The following is a 27,109-nucleotide window of genomic DNA, read 5'->3' as shown; positions in this document are numbered from 1 at the left end:
AGCTGGTTCTGTTCACTATTGAACCAATGGAACTGATTTGGTTCATCTCATTGTTGAAGAGAGCCACATCCATCAGAATTGATCATCATATAGTATTGTTGAAGTATATAATGATCTCCTGGTCCTGCTCATTTCACTCAGCATCAGTTCATGTAAGTCTCTCCAGGCCTTTCTGAAATCATCCTGCTGGTCATTTCTTACAGAACAATAATATTCTATAACATTCATATGCCACAATTTATTCAGAAAAGGGACAAGTTTAGAAGTAAACAGTAGCTATGTAGTTCAGACCTCAGGAGCAGAGTCTCAGTTCCAGCTTCTAGCTAAGCCTAAGACCTGCAGAGGAAAAACCAACATAAGAATTATACACCTAAGGGAATTTTGCAGTTCAGTCACTGAACTAATAAGTTTTCCGTATCTGATTGATAGGGCCTAAGTTCCACAGCAATTTGCTGTATCTCAGATACAAACTCAGGTCAGGGAAGGCAAAGGGTTAGACAAAGGGGACAGCAATCAGACTCTGCCCTGCATACGGGGCACTTCAGGAGGACCAAAAGCTTTCAGGTACTCAGTCTGAGCTGTTCTTCAAGACAGAGTTAGAATAATTCTAAAACATCTACAAAGCATCAGAAGAAAGGGACAGTTTAGGCACAAAATTCCTTAAAGAGATAAAGCAAGAATTTAGAAAAAAAGAATAAAAAATGTTTTACCCCTAGCTTGCAGAATCTTAAGCATAATTTTACTAGTTTATGAAAGGAGTGCATTTGTTCACTAATTTGAACATTCTTTGACATTGCCCTTTTTAAGATTGACATGTAAACTGATCTTTTACAATTCATTGGCCACAATTGTATTTTCCAAATTTGTAGGGATATTGAGTCTAGTACCTTAACAATTTTAATCATCTTTTAGAGTATTCAGTAGCTGAGCTGGAATTACATCACCTCCACTAGCTTTGAAGAGGGGATCCTGAAACTCTAAAAATCCTTAAAGGAGAAAATCTCCTTCAACTCTGCCTCAGTGAGGGATCCTGTTCCAAGGGACAAACAGTTTCATCCTTGTTATCTGGATGGGGTTGGCTCAGTCCTGAAACTCATTGAATTCAATTCAAATTCCAGCTCAAGTCGAAACCCAGCTAGGAGCCAACTTGGGACTCCACCCACGAGCCCCCTTCAGCTTGTAGCAAAGCTCCCATTATAAAAGAGCCAAATTAAAAACCCTCTCTTTGCAGAGGTTCCAAACATGCCATGCTATGTCATGATTGGGATGCCATGGGCTTCTGTCCACTGGAATATTCTCACCAGTGTTATCCTCTCTTTATCCTCACCTATTTCCTAACCAGACTTTAGGCGCCTCTGTCAGGATTTCTAATCTTACTTCCCAATCCCCATAATAAACCTATTTTATCAATCTAGGTTTTTGGGTCTGTAAAATCTTTTACAAAGAACTTCTACACCACCAGAAGGGAGTCCTCAAAACTCCCTACCCTTGTGCCAAATCCCAAGGGGTTGCAGTGGAACCAAACTTCTTCGTTTGGTTCCCTGAACCCCAAACTTGCCACTAGACCTTATTATTTAACTCCCTGACCACGAGAAACCTTAATCTCATTTTGGATCCCTAAATCTAAAATTTATCAGCCTTATTATTACCAATGCTTCCTAACCCCACTGGACTTCATTCTCTAGGATGTCTGACCATAGTTCTATAACCACAGTATCATGATTATTGATAATTTAAAGATCTTTCTTGTACACTTCTTTTGTGTATTCTTACCACCTCTTAATCTCTTCTGCTTCTGTTAATTCTGTATGATTTTAATTTTTGATCAGCCATTTTTTTCTTTCTATTTCTACTTTTTCTTCTGGATTGCTTGGTACCAAAAAGCAGAGTAGAGATAAAAAGAGATCATGGAGGGAGTCTAATTAGAGAAGATTTGGGAATAACTCTGTTTTGATGACCTTAAGAGAAGAATAGAAAGTAAGGGGAAAAGAACTGTGGGGAAGGAGAATGAGAAAAAAAGATTAGGGAAAATTTTATCCCCAGAGCTTGTTACAGTACTTGCCCCCTTGGTAGGCACTTAATAAATGCTTATTGACTTAACTTGAAGGGAACCTGGAATTAAGTGAGCTATTTTGAAAATAGCTGGGAGTACTGGGTGGAGTGGATATTTGAGGTGTGTTGGCCTCTTGGCATTCCAGCATTTATGCTAACAAATCAAAGAAAAGCCTGAGGCTAGTGTCTCACTTAGTCACTTACAGCCTTCATTTGTATGCAAGAAAAGTTGGATTCAATACCAGTATATCAGGTTGTGAAAGGACTAAACATTAATGTACAGTATCACAGAGAGTAATAGTAACAATATTATCTGGTGGTAATTATATGCTAGTTTGGAACTTGTTTTCTTGCTCTTTTATTTATAATTCTTAACTGAGAGTGCCAAGCATAGTGTAAAACCTATAGAATTAAAGATATTATTAAAATCTGCTCCAGTTCTCAAATTTAAAATTGAAAGAAGAGAATGGGGAAAGAATCTGAAAATTGGGATAACTGTAATTATTGAAACCAAAATTGTACCACTGTATTGGTAATGGGAGAAGAGAAAGAAAAATATTTTACCTTTTCTATGTTCCTAGGAGTTTAACCTATTTTCTTCCTTTCTTTACCCTATTTCCTTTCTCTTGTTCTCCTGAAATATGTATGAATGATGATAGGCTTGGTTTGCAGAGGGAATATAGAACCAAAACAGCGACTGGGAATGACTTATCCCTGTGGATTGGTTATGTTTCTGTCTCTTGTTATAAAGAGGAGTTCACTTTTAGGATTATATTTACTATTTGTAATTCCCAACTGGATGTAAATTCTTTAGAATCAGGAAATATTAGGGTATTTCTTTGTATTCTTACTACTTAGAATAGTAGTCAGTAAATGTGGCTGGCCCATAATTAAAATTGCCATTTTTAAAATAAAAAAAATTTGGTGATTTGTGATCTGATGGAAAAAAAAGATTTTCCTTGTAAGAAGCATAAAATTAGGTCATTTCATTATATTTTTAATGAATCACTTTAGTTGAAAGTTTAATTTTAATGAAAAGAAACAAGTCAGCTAATATGTTAATATAATATTTATGCTATTTTCATCATTTATTGTTAGAATCGATGGTCTCTTATTAAATTTGTTGTTCAATAGTTCTTAATTCTTTTTTAAGCTTTTCTTGGCAAGTCTCTGAGGAACCCATGTAGCTAATCAAGAGAGATTTTATAATTTCACTGACTATTTAAAGTTCTGATTTCCAGAAGTTGTGAATGAAAATAAACATGATGAGGTTTAGATTTGGGGCACCCAAACCCAAATTGGGTTTCTGGTGATCAGGGAGTTAATTAAGGTCTAGTGGCCAATCCCTTTCTGGTGCCTCAGAGGTCCTCTGTAAAGGAATTTACAGACCGGAAAAACCTAGATTGACAAAAGAGGTTTATTATGGGGAGGAAATAGGTGAGAGTAAAGAGGCACTGGACACAGTATTCCAGTGGGCAGAGACTCTTGGCGTGCCAAGAGTGGGGCTGGCATGTTTGGAACCTCTGCAAAGAGAGGATTTTAGTTTGGCTCTTTTTATAATGAGAGATTTTTAGCTAAAAGGGGTCCGTGGGTGGAATCCCAAATTGGCTCAGATCCATTGGGAACTGTGAGAGCCCAAGTTGGCTCAGATCTGGTGGGGGCTGGGGCAAGCCCAGATCTCCTATTGAAATTCAAAGGGGTGCTTTTGACTAGGATTTGTGAATCAAAGGTGCAGGCTTCCTGAACTGATAATGCATCAGCTTGGAGGGGATAGGAGTAATCTGAATCACAAATCAATCAGAAAGGATCACAAATCAGTTTCTTAAAGGGACCACAACCTGCTTCAAACATCTTTCCTAAATGCTAGTGAGAGGATGAATTTGCACATTTTCAATATCATTTCCCTATTGAATGTAGTCCTGTTACTACCATTGGAAAGGGTTTTTGTTTTTTTTTTTGGTTGGTTTTTTTTTTGTTGTTGTTGTTGTTGTTGTTATTGTTACCACTATTGGAAAGGGTTTTTTTTTTTAATAATTTAAAATTTTTGTATATATGGCTTTATATTGAACTTTTAGAAGGAAGACACCACTATACATTGGAGGAAAGGGTTCTGGATATAAAATTTGAATTTTCTTTATCACTGAAGTTATTTAGTTTTTTGGGTTTTACTTTTCTCATTTCCTCATTGAGGACTTTGGTATAGAAGACCTTTTTAGAGTTATAGAATTTCTGGGTCTAAATGTATAATCCTATGATAGGAAAGTACCTCCTACTGAGTCAACCTGTATTCCTGCATGGGCAATATACATATATGGGTATGTACATATATGTGTGGCTACATGATAAGGCCATATGGTGGTGGTGTTTTTTTTTTAAAATAATAGTGATATTTCTTCAATGATTCTCATTTTATATGACAGTGATCTGTCACATTTTTTGGTTGTTTTTTGTTCCTTGATTAGATTTGATTACCATTTATCAAATCTGGAATTTCTTGAAAAATTAAGCATTTTGGAAGTGATAGCAGGGCAGGATATATAAAAGCATGACTTCCCTGGAAAAAACTGGGATGGCTAGTCACTATATCCATTTAAGCTATTTCTGATATAAGGCATATTGTGGGCAACAGGTTGCATGTGTCCTGGCTTATAGGACAGAATTGGAAGCAGAGCTTGGGCCCCTTTGTTTAATTTTTGAGTCATTGTTTAACTTTTTATCTAGGTATTAGTTATATTTGTTTGTGGATACCACTAAGATTTTGGCAATGTAGCATGTACTTTGACTGTGTGTGTGTGTGTGTGTGTGAGAAAGAGAAAAACAGAGAGGCAGAGAGAAGAAAAGAATGGAGTAGAGAGAGTTATCAAGTAATTTATGCCACTTAAGATGGCATTGGTCTTGATAAGCTTTTTAAAAAGTTCTTTAATCAACAATAGTTTCAACAGGATCATAATTGGCAGTTTTTTCTTTGAAGGTTTCATGGTTGGGACAGTTAGGTAGTGCAGTGGATAGAACATCAGCCCTGAAGTCAGGAGGACCTAAGTTCAAATGTGGTCTCAGATACTTAACACTTGCTAGCTGTATGACCCTGGGCAAATCACTTAACTCCAATTGCCTCACAAAAAAAGAAAAAGTTTCATGCTTGCGAATTTTTGTTTCTTATCCAGCCATAAGTAGAAATCAAATTATGAATGTTTTATGAAGACAAAAATTTTGCTTTAACCAAAAAGAGCAGTGTCCATGTTTTGCTTTGCCTTATTGTGGGTTGTAGATAACCTTGAGTTCTTGTAGTAGGCCAATGAAGTGCAAGCTGTGGCAAGTTATACCAAGCTGAAAAATCTTCAGACATTTTAGGCTAGATGACATATTCTTTTGTTCAAGGATCAGCCTACCTGAAGTATGAAGAATCTCATTACCAGAAAATTGTTCCTGGGGTGATGTGTTTTTAAAAATTATGTTTATCTACAAAACATAACAATACAAAATGATTTCTTTCCACATCTACATTGAGTAGTATTGGAATAGGAATAAAGGATCAAAGGATGTAAGAGTCATAATTATAAGATTATCTACAACTAGTAATTTAAACTTGCTACTTAATTTATTCAGTGAATTGATTTTGGAAAACTTTGTGCGGAAAATATAGTTCAGGAATTAAGAAATTTTCAAGAAGAGAGTCAGAAGATATTAGCAATTATTGAACATTTTTATAAAAGGTAGAATTAATCCTACTTTAAGACCAGGAAATAGTTACTGAAGAGAAAGTTATTCTAGAATTGGCTGAGATTAAAACTTAGGTCAAAATCATTGTTAAATTAGAAGAAAAGATGAAGTTTAGAATTCATAGAATGTGATTTTAATGCCTATCTTATCTGCTTTTAACATTGACTTTTCAAATTTGACAGTGGTCAGAAGTTAAATACATTGACTTTATATCTGTTTTTAGAGAAGTTTGACATAAAAGTTAATTACTACAAGGAGCCTGAAAGAACCCAGAAACCACCTCAGCTAGAAACCACAGAATGTCTATATCAATCAGACAGACACAGGAGCCTCACATAATGTGGATTTAGGATAAAAATCTCTATTTTTGTAAGACTTATGTAAGAGAAGAATGAAGAATTATGAACATTTTATCTCTTTGCAAAACATTATAAGAGCAAGCAAATTTTCCCTGAACTTGGCATGAGAACCAACCTAGATGGATAATCTTGAGAGTATTTGTAAATAGAGCTGGAAAAGGACAGTAAATAAATGTAAAATGGGAATGTGCTGCCATTTCTGTAGTGTTATATTATCTTTTATTGAAAAGGAAAATGCAACTACCACATTTTAATTCAATCTCCTAGGTACTCTAACGTACTATATAAAGAAGGTACCATAGTATACTATGAAAAATGATAAGCATCTGATTAAATATATTCAAAAGACACGTTTACAATCACATAACTGGCATATGTTCCTGATAAATTGGAGATAATCAGCAGCTAAAGATAATCAACAGACGTTTCACATATCAATAGGCTTCACAAATACTTTGTCAGAAGGACACTTCCTTTTTCTTTGTGTATATTGTTCTCTGCATACAAATGCCATTTACTCTTTGACAATGAAGAGTCTGGTTTAAAAGCCTAACCTGTTATATAATATGTTCTTAGACTGCTCTGACTTCTAGTACTTTCTCCTGCATCAGAATCCTAATTGTACTTGTATTTTAAATCACATTGCAAATATACTCTACCTAGTAGCATTTTGTAGTAGTAGCATTGATTGTTCTGGAAAAGCCTATATTATAAATGGATTGTAAATGGTGAAGTTAAAATGTATTACCATATTATTGGGGTATGTATAACTTGATTATACCATGCATGTGAAAATATAATATGTATATCTTGATTAAGAGGCTCCTAGGGCTCTCACCAGGAATCAGGAAGATCCAAATTCAAATCCAATCTCAGACACTTCCTAGTTGTGTTACTTTGGACAAGTCACTTAACTCTTATTTGTCTCAGTTTCCTCAGCTGTAAAATAAGCTGGAGAAGGAAATTGAAAACCACTTTAGTACCTTTAACAAGAAAACCTCATGGATAGCATTACTGTGCTGTAGTCCATAGGTCACAAAAAATCAAACACAATTGAACAATTGAACAACCAATAATTTGATTAAACACCTACTGTGTTCCAGGCATTGACTGCACTGAATGCTGAGCATTTAGATAAAAGATATTCCTATTCTGAAGGAGCTCTTACAGTCTAATTAAGAGGACAGCATGAAAACAGTTATATACAGGATAAATTGGAGATAATCACTGTGTAATATTATGTATAGCCTAATTTAATTTTGGCTATTTTTGCTTCCAGTTAGATTTCAAGCTAAATTCTTTTTATATAGCTCAAGCTTCAAGGAATAGTAAATATATGTAGTTTTACCTCAGAATTGTTGGGGAATTTTGCAGTGTTGACAGCAGACTACATTTACATATAAGAAATTTAAAAACAAATCATCAAAACTTGTATGTATAGCAATTTTATAGGTAAGGGTTTGAAAGTACCTTTGCACTTTGCCTCTGAAGTTAATTGCATGAACTTCCTGAGAGCTTTCTTTTTCCAGTAATTTGGGCTTTTCCCATTTATCTCTCTTCTCAACTGTCTTTTGGATAGTAAGGTCCTAGAAATTTGATTCCCAAATTTTATTGGAGTTTTATTAGATTTTGGAAGATGATGATAAGTGGAAATGTTAACATGTTTAAAATGAGGAAGAAGATTAATAGCAATGATTATATGGCAGGGAAAAACAACTAAATTGATTGAATAAGAAAGTCAGTGGCCTTGCACCTGAAATGACTAAGATAATGATAAGAAGGGATATGGGAAAATGGGATCCTAATGCATAGTTGATGGATTTGGGAAATGATCCAAGAATTCTGGAGGGCAATTTGGAACTGTGCCCAAAGGGATATAAAACTGTGCATACCCTTTGATCTGCAGTCTCACAAAGAGATCATAAAAAAGGGAAAATAATCCACATGTACAAAAATATTTGTAGTGGCAAGGAATTGGAAATGGAGTGGATGCCCATCAGTTGGGGGATGGTTGAATAAGTTATAACGTGTGTGTGTGTGTGTGTGTGTGTGTGTGTGTGTGTGTGTGTGTGTGTGTGTTGAAGTATTATTGTTCTATAAGAAATGATGAGCTGGCTGATTTCAGAAAAGCCTGGAAAGATTTATATCAACTGATGCTGAATGAATGAGCAGGGCCCAAGAGAACATTGTACACAGTAACAAGAAGATTATGTGATAATCACTGTGATGGATTTGGCTCTTCTCAGCAGTGTGGTGAATTAAGACAATTCCAATAGACTTGTTTTAGAAAATGCCATCTGTATCCAGAGAGAGAACTGTAGAGACTGAATATGGTTCAAAGCATAGTATTTTCACATTTTTTGTTTTTTTCTTGTTTTTTTTTTTTTTCCCTTTTTGGTCTAATTTTTCTTGTATAGCATGACAAATATGGAAATATATTTAAAAGTTATATCTAACATTTAGTATTTATTTAACCTCTAATGCAGGGTTCCTCAAACCATGGCCCCGCGGGCCAGATGCAGCAGCTGAGGACATTTATCCCCCTCACCCAGGGCTATGAAGTTTCTTATAAAAAAAGGCCCACAAAACAAAGTTTTTGTTTTTACTATCCCCTCCAACAGTTTGAGGAACAATGAACTGGCCCCCTATTTAAAAAGTTTGAGGACCCCTGCAATGTATTGGGGAAGCTCTATAATAAAAGTTGTATAATAACAGTGTTTGGCTCATGGAATTTACATTCTCTGGGGTAAATCTAGGATTGAGAGTTCCATAACCATAGAGGGATTAATCTTGATAAAGAGAAGGACCACTTCTTTAGTAGAGACTAGAATAAAATAGAAAGAATGAAGTGTGTTATCAGAGGGTTTTTTGGGGGGGAGGGAAAGGAGGGATAAAAGTGTAGGAGAAAAGAGTAGTATGTTAGGTTAAAGAAGAAAACAGAAGAAACGCTAAAGTAAAACGGTTGCATTATTCATATTTTAATGGTCATTTTTGTAACTTCATAATTGAGCCACATGTAAGTGGAAGAGTTTTTTGTGACAAATAACAGGAGCAATGAACTTGGAAAGTTGAACTTGGGAGTTGTTAGGAATTTGGCTCTGTGGCTTCATATTATTTGGCTTTGGGCAAATTATGTAATCTTGAGCATTTGATTATGTGGTATCTGAAATCTCAGCCCTAGTTTTCTGATAACTGTGATTCTAGTTTAAAATTTAGCTTTACTAAGGCTTACAGATGAGAACCTTAAATTAGTTTACTTTTCTGATAGTTTATTGTTTTTGTTAATTTTTTATTTCAGGTTTTAAATATATTTATTTTTCATATTTGTTATTTGCTTATGAAGTACTATAGGAATGGTAAAGTTTACTACATTTCATTTAGTAAGAGCCTTGTCTAAATAAGATTTATATTTAACTGAACAGATCAAGCATAGGTGCTTTTTGAGCAAAATGGAAGATTTTAAATCTATAAAATAGATTTTTATTTTTGATTATGAAAAAAGTGAAAAAGTTAAACAACTGAAAATATTTTTAAGTTTTTGTTGGAATATGGTCAGTGTACTTTTAATTATCTACTGAAAATCCAACAAATTTTTTTCACATGAAGCATTTACAGTTTTACATTTACCAAGTGATAAATTAGATTCATAAATTTATACAGAAGTAGAGAATTTTAAAATATAAATGAAAAATATTTTAATTAAGTTGATTCATATATGTTGCAGAAACAATTTTAGATGTCATGAATGGGAAAAAATTAAAAAGCATTTATTAAATGTTAACTAGTAAATAATAATAACAATAATAATTAATATTTTATAGTACCTGCTATATGTAAGACACTGCATGAAGTTATAACTGTTATCTCATTTGATCCTTTCACAAGAAACCTTGGGATTTATCTCCATTTTATAAATGGGGAAAATGAAGCAAATGGTAGTTAAATGACTTGGCTAGGAACTCTGCTAGTAAATATTTAAGACCAGATTTGAATATAGGCCTTCCTGAACCCAAGCCCTGTACTCCCTCACAACTAGCAGCTCTGTTAGTCACCAAACTGAACACTTAGAAATCAAATGCCAAAATGAAATATTACCTGCCCTCATGGAATTTAAATGTAAGAGAAATGGAGAAGAGATCTGTTCTCTATTCACCACTATACATTTATACTATGAAATCTACCTTGTATTTGATTGTGATACGTTAAGCCAACAAGCACAATAGTAGACAATTAGTAAATGCTTGAGGAATAGAATTCGTTTTATATATGGCACTTTAAGAAACAAAACATTATAATAAAATAGAAAATGATATTGTTGAGTTAATTAATTTTCTTCTTTTCCTCCCTTAGCATTAGATGTGCTGTGTGTATAAACAGAAGTAACCATTTTTCCAGTTGTATTTTTTGTGATAGTCTATTGGGAAGGTTAATATCAGGTTTTACCACTTGGTCAGGCTTTATGTATAAGGAAAAATTCTAGGAACCTGCATAATCATTTTTTTTTTCCCTTGTATTTCTTTGAGAGGACCTGAGAGGAGTGATAGTAGCGAAAATGGGATATTGAGGAAATGGTCATAAGTGCCTCTTCATGGGTATCTTAATACACATTTAAATCTTTGTTACCACATTGAATGAGAGGAATGTATTTGACTACAGTTATTTGGCAAGAATATTTAGTGAGTGCCTGAACCTGGAGTCAAGAAGACCTAAGGTCAAATCCAGCTTCAGACATTAGCTGGGTGAACTTGAGCAAGTCACTTAACCTCTTTTTCCCTTATTTTTCTCATTTATAAAATTGAGATAATAGCAATTTCCTCCCAGGATTCTTGTGATGATAAAATGAGATATTTGTTAAGTGCTTTGCAAATTTTAAAGTGCTATACAAATACTAACTAATATAATGACATGTCCACTTGATATATCATACTGTAACTACTAGTATGCTATGTTTAGCTGTTACTTATTTGTGATCATCACTCATTTGTTTTATCAAGTGCATAAGACTGAAGGGCATAGAGATTACAATAGTTCATAGTGTTCATAGTTTCTGAGTATAAAAAAAATAAACTGAGCAAAAAACAATCATAATGACAGTCTTCTCTAAGCTTCAGTTGGTTCCCATTGCTTCTAGGTTAAATTATTTATTCTTCTGTTTGGTACATAAAGCCCTTTTCATGGTAGAATCATAAAAACCTGGCTCCACTTTACATTTCCAAGTTGATTACACTTGACTCACACTTCCTGTATTCTCCAATCTGTCCCTACACAGCATTCCAATTAGGCAAAGGTCTTTCTATCACCCTTGAAGATTCAACTGAAGTTTTACCTTCTAAGAAACCTTTCTTGATTTCCCCAGTTAATTTACACCCTGGGTACATTTTTATTTTGTACCTATCTTATATTTGGTTATTTGTGTTCACAATGCATATCTCTAGTAGAATTTAAATTTCTTGAGACTTGTTTTTTGTCTTTGTATTTTCAGCACTCGGCACAGTTTCTGGCACTGGTAGGCACTTAAACCTGCTTGCTGACTGAAAGTATGTGAGTTGATAGGAAGAACAAAGAGAACTAAATTTTGAAACTATACCAGTGATGGATTTTAAATGATCATTAAATATCAATGACATTTATCAGATTAAGATATAGATCATTGTTACATATTCATTTAGACAAATTATGTTGATATAAAAATTGTCAGTTAAAAATGGGAAAATTATTATATTTTAATGGTTAATTACATGTTGTTGGTGAAAAGATTTTGAAATAATAATATTAGCAATTTTGAAGAAGGCAAACTACTAAAGAATAATAACAATAAATAGCACTAATGTAGTTCTTTAAGTTTTCAAAGCACTTACATATGTAATCTCATTTGATTTTCATAGCAATTTTGGGATGTAGATTCATCCTTTTGTACAGATGGGGAAAGGAAGGCTGTGCGAGGTGATATGATTTGTCTAGTCACAGTTAAGAAAGAAGTATCTGAGACAGGTTTGGAGGGAATTTGATCATCCTAACTCACACACTCTGCACTGGGGGTCTTCTCCTTCCCTGCCTCAGAAGGAACCCTTAATGTGGATCACATACAGTTCTGATACAGTTGGATCACTAATTCCTCCTGAAAATACATCCTCTGTAGCAAGCCTGTTGTTTGCTAGTGCTCCTTTTCATCCTGGGACTATCACCTGGATCCATGTTTGGGCAACGTAAGAGAATCCTGTATCCAGTGCCAGCAAAGGGACTCTTGTAATTTCCTTCTAACCAGCTGTCCACCCTCAATTATCTCTGAGCTGAGAATTCTGGAAGCCAAAGCTGATTTGCTGTGTCAGGTGCCCCCAAAGCCTGCTGGTTTGCTGGGCCTCAGCCCTGCACTCCACTCTCACTGCAATTTTATAGACCTTCCACCTGACCTTCTAAGTTGTCTTGGATTGGACAATTTCTTTACTTCATTCTTTTGTGGGTTTTGCTATTCTAGAATTTAAAGTTGTTTGAAGGAGAATCTAGGAGAGTTCAGGCTTCTTCTTTGCCGTATTGGGTCCATGTCTCCGAAGGTGTAATTCTTAATACAGTTATTCAAGAACTTGTGTTTACTAATTATATCTGTAGTTGATGATTTGTGGGCCTTCTTGTCCTCTTCTTACTATTTTTTAAGTGACAGGTTGCTTTTAGTAATTTTGTTGATGAAAAAAATTCACTTTACTTTTCTCTTAAATAAAATACACTTTAAATGTTGTCACATGTGACATGTTATACAGAGTACTATTGCTTACGTATTGAATCAGCTCGTTAGTTTTTCTATTAGTTGAATGATCTGTTTTTCAGAACATCACAGAATGACCTAAAATGAGTTTTGTTTTAATTCTAGGAAAAATAGAACCATGTAGACTTGATGATTTAATGTCTTAGAAGTATTACAAGCTGGTGGCAAACAGGTGATGCAGTAGATTGTAGTTTGGAATATTTGAGTTCAAATTTAATCTCAGAAGTTGTGTGATCCTGAGCAATTCACTTAACCTCTTTTTGCTTTTTATCTCTTCAACTGTAAAACGGAATATCATTGCACTTATGTTGTAGGGTTATTGTAAGGATCAAATGAAATAATATTTGTAAACTGCTTGGTAGAATGACTTATATTCCCCCCTGTTCCTTACTTGAATACTTTATAAAAATGAGGGGAAAGATGGAAGAAAGGAATTTATATTAGGGGCCATTTAAAAGTAACTCTTTACGTATATAAACTATTCTATGTTTGCCCTTTACCCACTAGATTATAGAAAATTGGAAGTGAAGAGGTGGAGAAAAATATTTTAATTGTTATAATACACACTTCAAATAAATTCAGGTTAAAGTTAGTTCATTATACAATTAGGACTCCATTTTGAAATTTAATTCTACAACTGGGTTAGTTACACCATAAAACAGTATTAGTAGATACCAATCTTATAGGAAGAGTGATGTCTTTTACTCCAATGCTTGAAAGTAGCAAAAACTACCTATTTTGTGCTTTCAGATATGGTACTCTTGTATGTCTGTGTCTATATGTATGGACATGTATGTGTGTGCATATTCATCTATATCTGTCAGCAGTATGGTTATCTACATCATTTATTCTTGATGTTTTAAATTTTAAAAGGACCTTGGCTATGGTTTTTTAACCATTTTGTCTTAGTGACAAATGGAATAGCTTGTTTGCTTCCAAGTTTAAAAAAAATTCTGATTTAAATTTTTTGATAATGATTCTTCCGGATAATGTGTTTCAAGTCTCTCACATCTTTTGTAAGATAAGTATGAAGAATATTAATAAACCTTTAATTTTTATTTATATTTTGTTTTTATGTCATCAATCTCTTCCTTTTGTAACCAGAGAGCCATCCCTTCAAGATTCATAATGAAAAAGAAAAACCAGATCAGCAAAATTAATCCTGGCATCTGTCAAGTTTAACTGCATATGGACTGTTCCAGGATCCTTTATCCTTCCCAGTTCCCCTTTTGCAAAGAAGGGAAGAATGTGCATTCTCACATTTTATCTTCAGGGTCAAGCTTATTCATTTATAATTGTTTTCTTAACTGGTATTGTGAATGCATATTTTCCTAATTGCATTTTTTTCAATTCATTTTTTATCTAAATGGAGCTTCATCTTTTTCAGGCCCAGATTGCATTCCTTCAAGGAGAAAGGAAAGGACAAGAAAATCTGAAGAAAGATCTAGTAAGGAGGATCAAAATGCTGGAATATGCTCTTAAACAGGAAAGGTACTTTGCTAAAACAGAAGAGAATGTTTTAAGTTTCTTCAGTTACTTCAAGAGTACTTTTTTGTCACTTCCCAGATTATAAGTTTTAGAATTCTAAATTCACTTAAATTCAGAAGATTTGTTTAAATACTTAATTTTGAGAAGCAATATTATGTAGTGTATAGAGAGCTGACCTCTAATTTGGGAAGATCTGCAAGTCCTGCTTCCTATGTATTCTGACTGATTAGTCAGTCACTGAACTGCTCCATGCAACTTGCTAAATTTTATTGTTAGAAGGGAGTTTCTCACTTTGGAATACTTTACATCAAAGAAAAGAGCAGAAAAATTTTTTGAAAGATATTTGAGTCTTATTTTATTGTACCTAAAAGGATTTGACCAGGAATACTTAGTTTTCTCCAATTCAGATGGATAAATTGTTATTTAAAATTTTTAACATAAATAGCTTCAAAAAATAAAATATCTAGGTGGCACAGATTAGTGAAATGAGCATAAAGTGGTTCATAGACCTACATGAGAATTCTGGCCTTGTCAATTATTGTTTGAGCTTGGACAAATCATGTAACGTCTTTGAACTTGTTTCCTCATCTATAAAATGAAAAGAGTTAAATGGACTAGTTGACCTCAAAGGTATTTTCCAGATAAATCCTATGTTCATAGATAGCTAAATTTCCCCAAAATTAATTTTTAAAATGTCTTGGATTAAGAATTGACTGACTAATGAAAGAAATATTGATATCTCTAATTTTATACCTTTAGGAGCGTATAAAGAAAGTTTGAATGATATGTTGGAAAGAGAATTGAATTGAGAATCAAAAGGACCTGATTTAGGTTCACTAATTTAATAGATATTTATTGAATTCCTACTAGGTATAAGTCAGTGTGACAAAATACTATGAATGAGATAAAGCATGAGTCACTTAAGATTCTTATGATTTAGTTTAATTTTGGAGAAGTCACTTAGAGTTAGTCTCTAGTGGTTCTTCATAGTTCTAAAATTTTATGATTTTAATAAATCCATATTTTAGTAAAGGAAATTTAAAATTAAATAAATAGAATCCTCTTCTTTCCCATCATCTTTCATAAAATCAAAAAAATTTCTGGGGGAAAAATTTTTCTAGTTAACTGACTTGAAAATCTTTTTGTCATTTGTTCTATCCTTTTCTTTATTTTCAGCTTTATTTTCACTTCCTGGTCCTGCTCCTGTCGCTGCATCTTCCTTAGGAGTTCCTTTCCCCTCTAATTTTGATCTGCTTAGAGACTAAAAATGCTTCTGATCTGCTATGGGTTAAGAAACTATATTAAAGTTGACTAAAATTATTTAAAATAAAATAAATTCATCCTTCAGAGTCTTAGTAAAGCAGATGAACTTTTGTGATAATAATTTTATCTACTTAAGTACTTCTTTTTTGTCTTAGTTCTTAGCCATGTTTCAAATAGTTGAACTGATTGTATAAGACCCTTCCTGAAAAGCATTATATACATTTTTAAATTTTAACAGATTGAGATTAGAGATATTCGAAGAAAAATGCATACTCTTTCAGGATGACTAATAATAATATTAATGTTATAGGACCCAGAAAAATGTTTGTGGTTTGTGGGTATAAGGAGAAACATAACTGATGTTATTGTATAATATTAGTATAGCCATGATAGTAACTCATCAACAAACTTGGGGCTGTAGTCTTGGAAATTCATTCTTTTAATCAACCTGAATTATCTTGCCAAAATCACACCATTTGACTTACTCGATTTTATAGTAAATTAGGTTAAAAATTAGGAGGAAATGCTGATTTTTTTTTAATGAAATTTTAAAACATCTCAAATTTATTGACATTTACATAGTTTAGGTGCTTTATGTTTAAGTGAACAACATTAATTTAAAGTTGTTCTTTCAGCTCAAAAACTGCTTGTTTTTTGAGTTTCTGTCAAGAAGAGATAAATGTGGGTATGTGCAAATAATTATATTGTACAAGTGTGGAAGAATAAGATTTTATAATTGGGTTAAAAGTGAGCTGCAGGGGCAGCTAGGTGGTGCAGTGGATAGAGTACCAGCCTTGAAGTCAGGAGGACCTGAGTTCAAATCTGGTCTCAAGACACTTAACACTTCCTGTCTATGTGATCCTGGGCAAGTCACTTAACCCAAATTGCCTCAGCAAAAAAATTAAATAAATAAATAGTCAGCTGCAGGAATGTAAACTGGGAGAAGTATGGCCATATAGTAGTTCATCCAAAATAGATCTAGGACTTTTGTTGGACTCTAAATTTACTATAAGTCAGCATTATGTGGCAGCCAAACAACATAATAGCAGACTGTATTGAGAGGCATAGTGTGCGGACCTGTAGAAGTTAAAAAGTTGATTTGCCCTGGTCAGATCACAAATGGAGTGCCATGGATAAGCTAAAGAGTGTCAGGAAGCAATGGCTGGTAAAAGTCTTCATTTTATATATCATATAAATTTGAGTTATAGGAAATGTTTAGCTTGGAGAAATCTTCAAGTATATTTCTTAGTTGATGTGGCTTCTTGTATAAGTTTGACTAGCAGAAGTAGTTTAACTTTTCTCCTGCCACTACAAGATTCGTTAAATTAATGTTAATGGTTTGCATGGCTCTTCTTTCATTAATAATTGCAGGAAATAAGTTTATGGTATGTAATTTTTTCCTTTATTTTAGGCAGCTGGGTGACTTAGCCTTAACAAATAGCCCACATTATAAAAGCACTTGATGATATATAGATCTCTTTCCTCACAACTATCTAGTTATATAATACAAAATGTCATTATTTCCATTTTTTAGTTGGAGGAAACAAATGCTTGTGATGTCAAGTGACTTTCCCAATAGCACAGTTCTAAAAGGCAGAATGAGAACCTAAACTCAATAGAAAGTGTGGAGCATGGTAGATAGACTTGGATTTGAAATCAGAGAACCTGGATTCAAATTCTAGCATTGCCATTTACTAATGTTTGTGCCTTTGGACAATGCACTTCATTTCTCAAGGCCTCAGTTTCTTCATCTACAAGCTGAGGGGATTAGACTGGATCTAGTCTAAAAAACTTAGGTTTTTTTTTTTGTTTTGTTTTGTTTTTTGGTTTCTAATCCAATAAATATTTATGATCTTTAAATTCCATGTCTAGTGTTCTTTATATTAAACCATGCAGCTTCTCTTAACAAAAGACTTGGATATTGCTATTTTCTGCCTTATATTTTTGCTCATGAAATGTATTCCTCCCATCCTTATTTGCAAACATTAATGATCTATCTCAGATGCAGTCTTTTTTGTCAGCCTTTTCTGAATCCACTCTCCTTCTTAACACTTTATACCTATACCTCTCATGCATTTCTCATATTCTGATTTTGTATTATAATTATTTATATTCATGCCATAACTTTCCTACTAGATTTTAAGTAGAGATTGGAAAGCAAGTCTTATTTATATTTGCTTCCCTAGGTTTTATCACCAAGAAATCCTTTGGGACAGATATAAATTTTTTCTAAATTTCATTAGAGTTTAATCAGAGCTATTGCATGCTAATTCATTTAAGTATATTTTAAGATGGTTTATATTTTCTCATTTCTCTGTTAGAGCCAAATACCACAAATTGAAGTATGGAACAGAGTTGAATCAGGGAGATATGAAGCCTCCAAGTTATGATTCTGGTAAGAAATTAAAACATTTTTAAATTATTTATTATACTGATCTTTTATTCCCACAACAAATAACAAACAAATATTTGTCTGCAGTATAGTCATGTTTTCACTATTTGGATGCTAATTACTATATACTTCATCCTGGATACTTTCTTTGTATTTCTTTCCACTATTTTTTTCTTTTTTTTCTTTTTTTTTTGCTTCCTTCCTGACACATATTTACTGTATTTATTTCTCTGCATTTCTTCCTTTTCTCTCTTTATTTTCTTAGATACTATCTTTAACAAGAGTTTTAGTGCACCTTAATTAGGCAAAGCAAGCCACAAGTATGTAGCAAATAGCACAGACATCTATCTATGACCAAGGTGTCTGTCAGAGAGAGGAATTTTAAGATGCACAGTATAAAGCATTCTGTCATTGAAATCTTAAAAGAGAGAGAAGAGGAATATTGAAATGAAATTTTTCCTTTTGTAGTAAACTAAAACAGATAACAGGTAAAGCTCTCTGCAGACCTTCAAACTCTATACAAATGCCAGTTAGTGGTGGTCATCATTGTTATCACAGAAAGTAATAGTGTAAAGAGAATTGTCTGCTTTCTATTTATCTTCATTGAGACAGAAGGTTATCTTTAAAGGGACATATTGCAATGTGTATTTCAGGTATGTTTGTTAGAGTTGCAGTGAAATCTTGACACTCAGATAGTTTCACATTTGCTGTATTCCTTCCCGTGCTTCTCTCCTTTTTGCACCAAACCATATAATTTTCAGTCTAGATGAGAGGGAAGGTAGAAGCAATGATTATCAAGTATAGTCACCCATCAGAAGTGTGTAATGAGTTTCTTTGTTAAGTGTTGGTTGGACAAGACTGCATCCATGAACTTGGATGATTTAAAGTCATTATATTTGTAGGATCCTATGTTAGAGATGGAAGGACAAACCCCTCCTTCTTATAGATGAAGAAAGTGAGGCTCAGAGAGCTTAACTGAATTGATCAAGGTTATCCAGGCAGTTAGTGGCAAAAGTCCTCTGGTAAGAAACCCCAGTACCCTTCCTTTTATACCAGCTGCCTCCCATATTAAAAAATGATTAGTTACTATTAGTTTTCTTTAAAAAAATAAAATCCAGCAAATGGTAAGTGCACAGGTTATATGTTTTTGAAAAACTTGGAACAGAATATTTTTAACCATTACTAAACGGATTTTCCAATTCATGAAATAGTTTTCTTGTTATAAATAATTTAAAATATCTTATACAATGAAAAAATAATAGTAACAAAACTTTTAAAAAGCTATGTCTATGTAATGTCTAGGTAATTTGGCATCAAAAAAAAAGTAATTTTATATATGTGCAGTTTGTTTTTTATAATTGTTACAGTCTTAGCCCTGCTGAGTAGGAATAGGATTGCTGATGACTTAGAGCATCATTTCTTTGTGAAGGGGATTACATAAATACTATAGGAAATAAGTTATTAACATTTTTAATTGCTTGAAAAGTCTTCTCAGTGTCTGAAGTTATAACTAGAAAAGTATAAATTGCAGATTTTTTGTGTGTATGAAGATCAAAGTTTGATAGTTTATTTAACATGGAATTATATTTTGTAGGTTTTTATAGGTTTTATAGGTTTAAAATCACTTTGTTAGTAAAGGATCATAAAATTTTTATTTTATTCATAAAATATTATGTTTGGCATATTAAATTTAAAAGCATGCAGATATTGACAAATATACTAATTGTTCTCTTTCATTACAAATGAAGTCAGTCTTTTATGTGTATTTGTGCATATATAAATATATGCAAATATAGAGACATACATATATACATGCTGGTTTTTCCCGTATGTAAGAAGATTGCAAATGTTCTTTTTTTGTTGAACAGTTGTATCTGGCACGTCATGACCCCATTTGGGGTTTTCTTGGGAAAGATAGTGCGGTAGTATTTCCTTCTCCAGCCCATTTACAGAGGAACTGAAGCATCCAGGGTTAAATGACTTGCTGAGGGTTACACACTTTGTGCTGAGGCCATATTTGAACTCATAGAGAGAGTCTTCCTAATTTCCAAGCCCAGTGCTCTGTCCACTGCACCACCTAGTTTCACCTTGCAAACAATGGGAAACAATTATTTGCTTAGACCTGGTTTCATTAGTGTTGTGAACTCCTAATGAAGAAGATGCTGTTTTGATATGATCACCAATTCATTTTTAACTTAGCTTACAAAGTTGCCTGGTGCAGTGGAAGGTTAAGTGACATTTCCATGGTCACACAGCATGTCCTAGTGTCTTAAAGCACTGCACTTGGGGCAATGATAATGTGGATTTTTGAAATCCTCTTCAAACGCTTTGTGTAATTGTGGTCAAATCACTGGACCTCTCTTGGTCTCATTTTCCTCCTTTGAAAAATGTTGATAATAAGAGCACTTGTCACAAAGTTGTTTTGAAGATACATATGCATATATGTATATGTATTTGCAGTTCTTAAAGTTCCATATAAATATTGGCTATTAAATGTTATTAGGTATCAGAGGTAGAATTTGAATCCAGGTCTTCCTGATATCTAGGCTGACCCTTTATTGATTGCATCACACCATGGACAGTGATAATTCTCACAATAAAAAACCAATTAGTATCATTTTTTAAAAGTATTATTTACCATTTATTTCTGAAACTATCAACAAAGCTCTCATTTCAGGAAAAAGTTAGAAAACTCATTGACTAAAAATTTGATACTATTAAACTTGGCTAAATTAATCTCCTTTTCTGAGCCATTGCTGTTAGTGATTTTTGCAATTTTAGTAATTTCACTTTTTGAACTTTTGTTACTTTAGCAATCTCATGTCTTATGGGGCAAAAAACAATTCTGTTATATTGCAATGCCACAGTTTATTCAGCCATTCCCAAATCGGTGTGCACTCATTTGTTTTCTATTCTTTGATACTACAAAAAATGCTATTAAGAATATTTTATTGATTTATTTCTTTTTGTTATAGAAGATGAGAGAATTTTAAGCAGTCAAAAAGAAGTAAAATGAATATTGAGACTAGTATCCAGGGACTTGCCACATTGCTGTGTTTGGCATAATCCCAGACTGTATTTCTGAACCAACACACCTATATTTGTTATTCTGTAACACTGAAAAGTATTGTTGAAATATTGAATCATAAGTTGCTCCTTGTTTCATAAACTAGTAGAAGGACTATCATCATATTTTTGTTTCTGAATCTTAATTCCAAAAGATACAGTATAATATAAGTTGAGTAACAAAATTTTTCCATTTTGTAGTGGAGTTGTCTCTATATTTTGTGTTTGAAAGCAAAATCATAGTTAATGTCAAAAACAGTTGTTATAGCTGAACCATTTGGCAAAAAATGTTTGACAAAACTTCACTGAATATTTCAGAAGCCTTTAATTTTCTTTCTTTTTAAAAATTTTATGTAATATTGCATATTTTTCCAATTAGATGTAAAAACAATTTAACTTTTTTTTTCAAAAGTTCCAGATTCTCTCCCTCCTCTTTTCTCCCTTTCCTCATTGAGAAAGCCAGTAATTTGACATAAGTTACATATGGAAATTCATGCAAGACACATTTCCATGTAAGTTATTCTATGGAAGAAAATAAGAGGAAAAAATCCAAGAAAAATAAAATCAGTAAAGGAAAAATATTTTTGATCTGTTTTCAGGCTCTATCAGTTGTTTCTTTGTAGATACTTTTCATCCTAAGTCTTATAGAATTATCTTGGGATCATTGTATTGCTGAGGATAGCTAAATTATATATAGAAGATCATCATATAATATTGCTGTTAGCATGTATAGTGTTCTAGTTATGCTCGTTTTATTTTCCTTCAGTACATATAAGTCTTTCCATGTTTTTCTATTCATCATTTTTTTTAAAGCACAATAGTAATCCATCACAATCATATAACAACTTGCTCAGCCATTCTCCAATTGATAGGCTCACCTCAGTTCCCAATTCTTTGCCACCATATAAATATTTTTGTCCAGATAAGTAGTTTTTGTTTATGTTTTTTATCTCTGGAATACAGACCTAGAAGTAGTATTGCTTGGATATGCATGTTTTTATAGCTTTTGGGGCATAGTTCCAAATTGCTCTGTAGAATGGCTGAATCTCTATACAACTTCACTAGGCGTACATTAGTGTTAAAATTTTCCCACATTTGTCACTTTCCTCTTCTGTTATATTAGCCAATCTGACAGATATGAGGGAGTAGGTCAGAATTGTTTTAATTTGCATTTCTTTTATCTGCACTGAATCATAGCATTTTTATATGATTATAAATAGCCTTATTTTATCTGAAAATTATCTCCTCATATCTTTTGACCATTTATCAATAGCTCTTAATTTTATAAATTTGATGCAGTTTTCTGTTTCAAAAATTGTCTTTATCAATTTATCAAACTCAATGTAAAAAAAAAAATTTTTTTTTACAGTAGTGGTTGCCAACTATGTATTTCCCTCCATTTCATTTTCTTCATTTATCCTACTGTTTCTCCTTTCACCCTGTTCATTCTCAAAATGCTTTTGATTTTTTTTCCTCGCCCCAAATTGCTTTCCCTTCTATCAACTCTCACTCTCTCTTCTATTCTCCCTTTTTTAGTCCCCATCTCTTCCTACTTTCCTATGTGGCAAGATATATTTATTCTTATATCCAATTGAATATGAATAGTATTTCTTCTTTTGATTTAGTTTGATGAGACTAAGAGTCTAACTTTTAAGTACCTCTTTTTCCATTTTGGCCAATCCTACTTTTTTAGAAGTTCTCATCAGTGAATTTTTATGCATATTTTTTCCTTTGGCCAATTCTACTTTTTAAGTCATTCTTCTCCTCATTGGATTTTTGTGCCTCTTTTAGCAATTAGTCTGTTTTGTTTTTTAAGATGTTATTTTCTTCAGTATTTTTTTGTGCCCTTCTTTAATAAACTATTGCCTCTTTTCTCATGATTTTCTTGCATCATTCTTATTTTTCTTTCCAATTTCTTCTACCTCTCTTACTTGATTTTAAAATCCTTTTTGAACTCTTCCATAGCCTGAAATTAATTCATATTTTTCTATGAGGCTTTGAATACAGGAATATTGACTTTGTTTTATCTCCTCAGTGTGTGTTTTTATCTTTTTTGTCACTGTAGTAACTTTTTGTCAGAAATTTTTTTTTCTGTTGTTTGCTCATTTTCTCAGCCTATTTCTTGACTTTTTAACTCTATGTTAAACTATGGCTCTACTTTCCAAGTAGAGGGGACATAGTCCCCTTCAGATTTTTTGTGCAGCTATTTTCCATATTAATTCTGCAGCTATTTTCCATATTAATTCTGGGGACTTATAAGTTTTTGGCTTTTCCAGGGTGGTATAATCTAAGGAGAGGTGGGTTAACTCCTCTTCTATACTGTGTACTAGTTTGTGAGTGACCACAAACACTTTTTTCAATCCTGAAACTATTGCCAGTGCCAGGGTCCCTTCTCTGTGGCTGCATATTTTGCTGTGCCAGTGCTCCTCCTTGTACTGGGACTCACGCAGTTGAGTTGTGTGATACAGATCCAAGTATAAGCAATGCTTACAGAGTCCTGCCCCTGGTGCCAGCAAAAGGACCCTTTTAGTCTCCTTCTAACCCATTCTCCTTTCTCCTTACCGTCTGTGGGCTGAGAGATCTGGAAAGTGGCATTGTTTCCTCTGATTCAGTCACTCCAAGGTCTGTTCATGGTTCGCTGGGTCCCAGTCTGTGCTGATTGGGGTCTGTACTGAATTGCACTCCTCTCTCACCCTGGTGTAACAGATTTTTTCCAACCAATCTTTTAAATTATTTTGGGCTGGAAAATTGTTTCACTCTTTGTTTTTGTGGGTTCTACTTCTCTAGAATTTTGTTTAGTCATTATTTAAAGGAATTTAGAGGGAGAGCGCAGATGAGTTTTCTGCCTTCTTTATTCAGTAATTTTAGTTCTACCTCCAACATGAATTTTTGAAAGTTAATTTTATATCAGGATCTTCCTATTGCATTATTTGTATGAATCATTCTGGAAGGCTCTATCAAAGTTTCAATAGTGTAATCTTTTCTTCATTCAACAGATTTTAAAAAAAATTATTTTATGTATGTGACATTGTACTGGGGATGCAAAGGTACCAATAAAAAAGTCCCTGTTATTAAGGAACTTAAATTTTCTATGGTATTCAGTGTGTATGAATGAATAAATGCCATATTACTTAAGGAGAAGAGAGAATACTTATAAAGGGGGGTGGTGGGCAAGATAGGACTCAGGGAGTAGGTACCTCCAAAACTTGAACTTAAAAGAAGCCAGCTGAAAATGAGAGGTAGTAAGAATTCCACATTCTATGGGAAGCATGCAGAAACAAGATAGTCGGTGCAAAAACTGGGAGATGGATTGATGATGTTGGAAAACAGCAAGAGGATCATTATGATTGAAACCTAATAATGAAGAAAAGTTAGAGTCAAATTGTAAAAGACTAAAAACTAAAACAAGGAAATTTGTGTTTTCTAGTTGGAAAAAGAAAGCATCAAAACCAGGGTAGTGCTTTAGTAATATTAATTTGATTCTCATGTGAACATGGAAAAGATTAGAAAAGGAAAATCACTTATGTGGCTTTTGCAGGTATAAGGACCTGAAGTTAGTAATGTGAAAGGAAGGGAAGTTTAAAGACACAAGAAATGTATAAGTAGAACAGACAAAACTTTATAATAAATTTGATGTTGGGAATGAGATAAAAGAAAGAGTGAATTTGGGATGAAACATGACCAAAAGTGGGAAGGAAGGAGTAAATTTGAAAAGATTCTAAATGATTAAATGTAAACAATTCCTAAAAGTCAGTACAGGGTCACAGATTTAGAGTTTGAAAAACACTTGAGAGGGCATCTTGTCTATTAACCCAGTTTAAAAAATAATAGCTTTTTATTTTTCAAAATACATGCAAAGATAGTTTTCAACATTCACTCTTGCAAAACTTGTCTTCCAAGTTTCCTCCTTCCCTCCACTCTACTCAAGATTGCAAGCAATCTGAAATAGACTAAGCATGTGCAGTTCTTCTAAACATTTCCACAATTATGCTGCACAAGAAAAATCCTATCAAAAGGGAAGAAAAATGAGAAAGAAAAAAACAATAAGCAAACAACAACAAAAAAGATGAAAATACTATACTGTGATCCACATTTGGTCTCTATAATCTTCTCTTTGAGAGTGGATGGCTCTTTCCATCACAAATCTATTGGAATTGTCTTGAATTATCTCATTATCGAAAACAGCCAAGACCATCACAGTTGATCATTGCATAATCTTGTTGCTGTGTACAATGTTTTCTTGATTGTACTCTCTTCACTTACCATCACTTTATGTAACTCTTTCCAGGCTTTTCTGAAATCATCCTACTAATTATTTCTCATAGAACAATAATATTCCAAAATATTCATATACTATAACTTATTCAGCCATTCCCCAATTGATGGGTAGCCACTCAGTTTCTAGTTCCTTGCCACTATAAAAAGGGCTGCTACAAACATTTTTGCACATGAAGGTCCTTTTCCCCTTTTTATGATCTCTTTGGAATAAAGATCTAGTAGAGACACTATTGGATCAAAGAATATGCACATTTAGATAGCCCTTTTGGCATAGTATCATATTGCTCTCCAGAACGGTTGAATCAGTTCACAACTCCACCAACATATATTAGTGACCCAGTTTTCCCACATCTCCTCCAACATTTGTCATGTTCCTGTCATCTTAGTCAATCTGAGAGGTGTACAGTGGTACTTCAAAGTTGTCTTAATTTACATTTCTCTAATCAGTAATGATTTAGAGCATTTTTTCATATGAATATAAATGTTTACTTTATTCATCTGAATCAGTTTGATTGGTATGGCACTGAATAAAGTGGATTGATTTAGGTAGAATTCTCATTTTTATTATATCATCTTGGCCTACTCATGGGCACTTGGTATTCTTGTAGTTGTTTAGATCTAACTTTATTTGTGTGAAAAATGTTTTGTAATTGTATTCATAGAGTTCCTGACTTTGTCATGACAGGTAGATTCTCAAATATTTTATATTATCTACAGGTTTTTTTTTTTAAGTGGAATTTCTCTATTTTTTGCTGCTGAACTTTAACATATAAAAATGCAGTGACTTATATAGGCTTATTTTATACCCTATAAGTTTGCTAAAATTGCTAATCGTTTCTAGTAGTTTTTAGTTGATTCTGTAAGTATATCATCATATCATCTGTAAAGAGTGATAATTTTGTTTCTCCATTACTTACTCTAATTCTTTCAATTACTTGTTCTTCTCTTATTGCTAAAGCATACATTTTTAGTACAGTATTGAATAGTAATGGTGAAAGTAGGCAACCTTGTTTTACCCCTGATCTTATTGGGAATGCTTCTAGCTTATTCCTATTACATATAATGCTTGCTGATGGTTTTAGATAGATGCTACTTATCATTTTAAGGAAAACTCCATTTGTTTCTGTATTCTCTAGTGTGTTTATTAAGAATGGGTATTGTATTTTGTCAAATGCTTTTTCTGCATCAGTTGAGATAAATCATATAATTTCTATTAGTTTGTTTATTGATATGGTCAATTATGTTAATAGTTTTTCTGATATTTGAACCAGCCCTGCATTCCTGGTATAAAAGCTATTTGGTCAAAGTGTATTTTTCTGGTGATGATTTGCTGTGTAATCTCTTTGCCAATATTTTGTTTAGGATTTTTCTATCAGTATTCATTAGGGAAATTGGTCTATAATTTTCTTTCTCTGTTTTAACCCTTCCTGGTTTAGGTTTTAGTACCATTTATATGTCATAAAAGAAATTTGGTAGAACTATTTTATCTCTTTTCCCACATAGTTTATGTAGTATTAGAATTACTTGTTCTTTAATGTTGGGTAGAATACATTTGTAAATCCTGGAGATTTTTTCTTAGGGAGTTCATTAATGGCTTGTTCATTTTTTTTTTAATGAGACTATATATTTTATTTTCTCCTGTTAAATCTGTGCAAGCTATATTTTTGTATATAGATTGTCAGATTTATTGGTATACAGTTGGGTAAAATAGCTCCTACTTATTGCTTTGAT

General features: G+C 33.1%; 1 protein-coding gene across 2 annotated transcripts in view; it reads left to right on the top strand.

Annotated features, from left to right (window-relative positions):
• The window catches only part of STRN (striatin), a 141,593-nt gene that overhangs the window by 18,659 nt on the left and 95,825 nt on the right, over window positions 1-27,109 (top strand). For both annotated transcript variants that reach the window (XM_031951268.1, XM_031951269.1), the window contains exons 2-3: window positions 14,279-14,382; window positions 17,964-18,037. In XM_031951268.1, coding sequence (XP_031807128.1) covers window positions 14,279-14,382; window positions 17,964-18,037 — 178 coding nt within the window. The remainder of the gene's footprint in view (window positions 1-14,278; window positions 14,383-17,963; window positions 18,038-27,109) is intronic.

This window comes from Sarcophilus harrisii, chromosome 2 (genome assembly GCF_902635505.1).
Source record: "Sarcophilus harrisii chromosome 2, mSarHar1.11, whole genome shotgun sequence".
Classification (NCBI taxonomy): domain Eukaryota; kingdom Metazoa; phylum Chordata; class Mammalia; order Dasyuromorphia; family Dasyuridae; genus Sarcophilus; species Sarcophilus harrisii.
The sequence above is the reverse complement of the archived record's forward strand: the minus strand, read 5'-3'. Positions and strand labels throughout refer to the sequence as shown.